Source organism: Cupressus sempervirens, chromosome 4 (assembly GCF_028749045.1).
Source record: "Cupressus sempervirens isolate cs-2001-9-10 chromosome 4, ASM2874904v1, whole genome shotgun sequence".
NCBI lineage: Eukaryota > Viridiplantae > Streptophyta > Pinopsida > Cupressales > Cupressaceae > Cupressus > Cupressus sempervirens.
The window spans coordinates 264140927-264147937 of record NC_143121.1 but is presented as its reverse complement, the minus strand read 5'-3'; the positions used below and the strand labels follow the sequence as shown (position 1 = coordinate 264147937).

The 7011-nt window shown below is 34.3% G+C and overlaps 1 protein-coding gene across 1 annotated transcript; it reads right to left on the bottom strand.

Moving 5' to 3' along the window:
* Nucleotides 1-3967: 3967 nt before the first annotated feature.
* On the bottom strand, nt 3968-6865 carry LOC149561018 (uncharacterized). Its single transcript, XM_089824931.1, has 2 exons — nt 4839-6865; nt 3968-4726 (listed from the first exon to the last, which is right to left on the bottom strand). The coding sequence occupies exons 1-2, from the start codon at nt 4876-4878 to the stop codon at nt 4305-4307; spliced, it is 462 nt and encodes a 153-aa protein (XP_089681057.1). The 5' UTR covers nt 4879-6865; the 3' UTR covers nt 3968-4304.
* Between the last annotated feature and the right edge of the window lie 146 nt (nt 6866-7011).

Below are 7011 nucleotides of genomic sequence, written 5' to 3'. Positions count from 1 at the left end.
AGGTATAGACTTCCCTGAATTGCTAGGATGAGCGTACCCTATTGCATTATCTCAATGGTAAGAGAGGGGAGATAAATTCTTGAGTCCAAATCCTAAACCTTTAAGCCAATTGTCCTAGAAAACTAGGACAAGTATCTGAGATGATTACCTTCTCAATGTGTCGTATGATGTAAATTCATGATTATAACCCTTTAGTTTGATTTTGTATGTGGTATTTCATGATGGGTTTTTTTATTTTTTCTTATAGGTCATTGGTGTTTTGTTCCTATTAATTAAGTCAAATTAAATGATTTAATTTAAAGAAAAATTGTTATGATATTTTTTTAATATTTAATTATATTTAATTAATTGGAAAATTAATTAAATAAAAGAATCAAATTTAAAGAGATAATTATAGTTTAATTTTGGAGTGTAATAATATTAATTTAATTTAATAATAATATATATTTAGATCATTTTTAAATAAATGTTAAATATTATTATTACTTGACTTGATAAATATTTTATCAATTAACACTTCAAAAATAAATTAAAGAGTGGAAAAGATAATAATTTATTAAAGAGTTTTAATATTGCATAAAGTATGCATGAGATTAAAATATAATAAATTAATTAAAAAAAGAAGGCAAGTAAATTTAAATAAAGATATTTTATATTGCAATAAGCGTGCATGAAAACATTAAAAAAAAAGTTAATAAAGAGTTAAAGAGTTTAAGAAATTTCCTTAAGGAAAAATCACCCAAAACCAAGAAGCGCAATAACTAGCACAAAATAGACCAATAGAGTATGATCAGAATAATAATATGATATTCAATTGATGTGTTGATTGATGTTCAAGTATGCTAGAGGTGCCTGTATATAAAGGTCTCTAAGATGCATCTAGAATGTCTAGAGTTAGTAATTTGATAAGCCTCACAATTAAGCACATGTCCACCAAGAGTGGGTTATCCTCCATTAAGCACAGGAGTTAGTGTGATGATAAGAGGATAAGGCTACAAAGGTGTCTCATGTAAAATTATGTTGTAGACACCATGTGCTAAAATAAGAGTGTGAATAACTGTGTTGTTAACATTACAACTCAGTTGATTATGCAAACTCCAGTGTTATAGACACCATGTGCATAACAACTCATATGAGTATGCAAACTCCTAAGTGTCTAACCTAAGAAATAATAAAATAATGCATTTATCAGGTAATTAAACTTAAGAAAAGCATAAATAATAATTATCCATTTGATGAACAACCCATCGTTGAGCTACTGCTATAGCTAGTGTCAAATGAATGGAATTCATCTTTTCCACTAGTGCAAATGTCTCAGTGTAATCAATGCCAAGTACCTAAGAGAAACCTTCTGCAACGAGTCAAGCCTTATGTTTGTCAACACTTCCATCCACTGCGAATTTGGTCTGATAGATCCACTTACACCAAACCAATTTTCTTCCCTTAGAAGAGAGACTAAGTCTCATGTATCATTTCTCATAAGAGAATTATATTCTTCCTCCATTGCTCTATCCCATTATGGAATACTCGATGCTTCTTTAAAGGATTGTGGATCTGAAGCAACTACAATATAAGCATGTGGGAGTGAGTTTTGTTGTGATCTTGTCCTCCTATTATCAGAAGGATTCCCTGCCAATGGTCTTGTTGCATCCAATGTCTACTTAGCCCATCTAGGTATATTGGAAGAAGATGTAGAAGGAGTATCCTCAAACTCTGATGGTTGATGCCTCTGTTTGGGTTAGGGATGAACATCTTACATCATTATTATCACTATCACTCTCTTCAATGGAGGAAGAAGGAGGAATCGAAGAAGTAGAGCTTGGACAACTTTCTTCAAAATGTAAACTCCTCTCATCGAATATATCGTGTGTACATAGAATATATTGTGTGTCCTAGATCCATTAACTTGTAGGCTTTATGTGAGTCCACATATCCAACAAAGATGCAAGGTTTTCTTTGAGCTTCTAATGGCTTGCATTTCTGTGGAGGTATTCATGCCCATGCTAGACAACCAGAGACTCTAAAGTGGTTAACCGTAGGTTTCCTGCCAGTCCATGCTTCAAAAGGAGTTACACCATCCAAATCTTTATGAGGAATCCTATTCTGGATATAGTTAGCACAATCCATAGCTTCAACCCAAAAGACTTGATCAATAGATTTTTTTAGTAGCATGTAAGTGGTCATCTCTTTGAGAGTTTTGTTTTTCCTTTCAGCAACACCATTTTTTTGTGGTGTATATGGTAATGAATGCTGAAGGTCAATGCCCTCTTGAGTGCAAAAGTCTATTAGTCTTGAGTTCACATACTCCCCCCCATTATCTATTCGAAGAACTTTGATTGCTTTCCCTAACTTATTTTCCACTTGAGCCTTGAAGCTAAGAATTTTTTCAAACACTTCACTCTTATGAGCCACAAAGAAAACCCAAGTAAAGTGAGAGTAGTATCTATGAAGGTGAGTGCATAGCGAGACTTTCCAAATGATGGCATTGGAAATGGTCCCGCTACATCACTATGAACTAATTCAAGAACACATTGTGCTCTGCAAGACTTCTCCTTTTCATATAATTTTTATAGATGTTTTCCAAGTGAGCAACCTGAACAAACACATTTTGAAAACTGGATTTGAGGTAGACCATTGACCATTGACTATTTTCTTGTTGCTAAGCTGCTGAAGATATATGTAGTTGAGATGTCCAAATCTCTCATGCCACAGTTTTCTTTTTGCATTTGAATGTAATAACAAGGCTTGTGCATTTGATTTTGGCACAAAGGAGGAGAAAATATAAAGCCTTGAGTCATGATTGGCTTCACCTATTGTAATCATTGAGTCATCCTTGATGCTTTTCACTACCACTGAATTTGGAAGAAATTCAACTTTATTTTCACCTCCATAGTAAGTCATTTGGTGGACTGAAAGAAAGTTAGGTAAGATTAGGAACATATAGAACATCCTTGAACACTCCACTGTTCATCTTTGGCATGGATTTGCCAAGATTTTGGTTCTAATTAGATTAAAATGTACCGTGAAAAGTGTACCAATTAGAACCACAATCTTGGCAAATCATGCCGAAGATTAAAATTTCTATAAATTTGTAAAATCCATGCCAAATTAAATATCATAATATAATATTAAAATTAATTATTAATAAGTTAATAATATTAAAACTATAATATGTATAACTTATTAAGTTATTAATATATTATATAAATTATAATTATTATAATGACAACTATAAGATTAACTTAATATAGTTAATTAATAATATTATTAATTATTAGATCAATAAATACATTAATTTATTAATTTAATAGATAATTAAACTTAACTAATTAATATTATATTAATAACTAATCATATTAATTTCTAAGCTAATATATTATTAATATAATATAATATGATAATAATAATATTATATTATTAAGTTGATATATATAGATATATTTTAACATAATTAATCATATTATAATAATAATAATAATATATATATATTAATTTATGATAAATATTATTAGAAAGTTTATAGTTGTCATTATAGTTTATGATAAATCTTATATGCTTCAGGTATCCTAAGTTTATAGTTTATTATCATATATAGTTTGAAACTCTGCAAAATTGATTCACGTGATTCACGTACGCAGGATGCGGATTTTGCAGAGTTTGAAACTGCACGACACCTGAGAGGGCGTAGAAGCACAGAGGGCACACCAGTCGAGGGGATGGGCATCATGGGAAGACGGGACGGATCTGACGGACGGAAGTGTAACGGCACTGGCTAGCCCAGTGCATTTTCGTGGCTATTTAGCCAGTGCCTTCAAAGAAGACATGAGAAACGGATTCAAAATTTCTGCAGACAGAGCATATGTTATGTTCCCCTCCAGGCGTATTGAAGGGTAGTTTATGAAGGAGCAATCTCCACAGGAAATAAATGATCTTGGGTTCCACAGGTTTGCACGATGGGCTAGTGAGAACCTTGGACCACACATAAGGATCAAGGGAGCAGGCCAATACTGTGTTGAGATAATCAATTATGTCAAGCTTACGAGAAAGGAGGTTATAAACAGTCTTGGATTTGATGCATGACAGATGGGTACCATTGGGCCAGCACAGATTGACAAGGGAGTCACTGCAGGGGAGGGAAGCATGGGGGGTGAAAAGCACTGAGGGCCTGAACAACCAATGCATAAGTCCTTTTCTTGTGGGGGGTGCCAAATTTGTTTATAGTATACTGCCAAGAAATAAGTTTCCCTACTGTAAGAATATCCTGAAAAGTGCAAATGCCCTTATCAGCCCACCTCTTCTCAACCTTAGATCATGGCAAGGGGTCTCTCCTTTCTTCTAAGATTCCACCAAATTGATCTTTCCCCAAAGAAAGCTCCATTACAGATAAGGTCACTGCCCCCAATTAAGAGGTTCCTCACATACATCCAGCTCTTCCAATCTGACTGAAACACCACAGAACCCCCTACTCTAAAGTTCAGATCCAGGGACAGAATGTCATGGATATGGAGTCCTTTCCAGGCCTTAGCATGAATAGGAACAGTCTGAGAAATGCTGTGTCTAAGCAGTACCTTCCAAGGCTCCTCCCTTTGAACTGCTTTCCAATCCATTTGGCAGCCAAGGTGATCCCCTGAAGCCTCAAGTCCTTGAGTCCAAGCCCTTCCCAATTCTCTACTCAAAGTGCACCAATTCCAATTGATTGCATGAGTCTCCTTATTACCTGTACCACCTGACCATAAATAGGCTTTAATCACTGTTTGGATGCCATTGAACTGCTTCTAGTTGAACAAACAAGCTGAAGAATAGTAGATGGTGTAAGAGGACAAAATTTTCTGACAAACCTGAATCCTGCCAGCAAAGGAGAGATATTTGGAGTTCCATCTATTGAGCTTTTTATCCACTTTTTCAAGTATCCATTCCCACATTCTATTCAAATCAGGAGAAACAGAGAAGGGAATGCCAAGCTAGTGAGCTTTTTACTATATAACCTTAATTTTGAAGCCATTCACAATAAGCTTCTAAGCACTCCTTCACTAGCGATATTCTAGCATATCAGAAAATGGAACTAGAATGTGTATCTAACATAGTTAACAAGAAACTCTGGCATAGGGATAAGTCAGGTCTCTTTTACCATTTTCATATATCCCAGATATTCAAAAAAGTGATGACTGACAAAGTAATTTCACAAAAGGTTTTTTGTAAGGTTGAAAATGTAGAAGATACAAAAATAAAGCATGCAACTACTAGTAGTTTATGATTTTAGGTAGACTGTTAACACCTAAATTGACAAAACTTTCTGTAAAAAATTATCCATACAAAGTCGATATGTTCCTTCAACTCATATTGATACGAAGTAAGTAAGTATTTTCCTTACAACTCAAGTTGCCAGGTGACATGTCTTCCACAGTAAAGGGCGTATTGTCAACAAATGCTCCTTGAATATGGATTGATCTAACGAATGGGCTCAATATTGTTATACTTTAGATGCATTTATGGATTGAATTTATAATCCAAACCTTGAAATATCACTTCCCTTAAAGGATCTCTAGGGCATGAGCTATACATTGTCATATGATTTTATGCAAGGAAGGTTTTGTAAACAATTTTTTGGGTGTTTTCTTATGTGAGTAAATTCTTCAGGACAACTGAGAAGAAATGTGTAATTTTCAAGAGTATACCCACATTTTCTCATAGCTTATGAGGATATAGACCATTCTCAATAATATTTACAAACAATCTTTTGACAGAAGGCAAACAAGAAGCAGGGACATTCTAAGAAATATCATAGAAAAGCATTGACTTTTAACAAACAATGCTCAGCTTTAGAATTAAGCTGTACAGTCTGAGTAAACATCTGATCCATGTGGAGTCCAAGAGCTTGCAGAAAAGACAATACACATAACTATTAACCAAATGGACTTTTCAAATACAAATGAGAGGACTGGGAAAGCTAAATTAGCTCATTTGTTCACCATGCACAAGACACCATATACAACATGCAAACTTGGACACCAAAACTATGTTATTTTTTGGGTCGAAGCAAAAGATGATTGCGCATCATCAACCACGTTTTAGACAGCAATGAAGGTTGTACAATGTCCTGTTGATGTGAGTTTTATGGCACTACAACATGCAAAACTAAATACTTAATATTCCAAATGGAATACCAAATCTTCATCCCTCTCTTGAACAAAGACACCTAATATGCTAAAGGTTGCAAAGAAGATCACTAAAGCGACTCCAAGGTTCCTTCAATGCTCAGTTATAATAATGTGATATGCTAAAGATTGCAAAGAAGATCACTCAAGTGACTCCAAGGTTCCTTCAACACTCAGTTATAATAATGTGATATACTGGTACCATGAGGGATTTACAGTGTTCATAAGGTCTCTCCACTTGACTTCGAATGATATGGCTTCAATATGCGACGAAAATATACTCCCAACCTACAAAATACAATGAAATTAAATCTATGAATCTAAGCTACTCCTGCTTTTTACTTCTACTTAAGGATGCAAGAAAGTATGAATATCCTTAGACTCTACTGGATCCAAACTTGTCATTGACTCTAGTCACCTAGTGCAACCTTCTAAGGCGTGTTCAAGTGATGTTCAAATCAAATACATCAATCCCATCGTTAGATGCAAATCAAGGAGCAAGGATTGAAGTTAAGTTCATAAAATGGCAATTGACCAAGCAAGGCAAGACTCACAATCAATAAACAGCTAGTGGTTTGGTATATGATCAAGCCAAGCAAGGATACATTCATTGTTACTCTTATCTCACTAAATTACTCAAAGCTAACTAAATAACTTGAAATCAAATCTATTGTAAGTGAGGAATGTAGATCTCCATGCAATAGTCCAAAAAATATCACTATTATTCACTATGCAAAACACAATGAATAGCAGAGCAAATTTGGGAGTACATTAGCAACAATTATAGAATGATCTCCCTTTTACAAATGAGAGTAGTGGGTTTATATAGGAGCCCCAATAACAATGAATGGCCAAG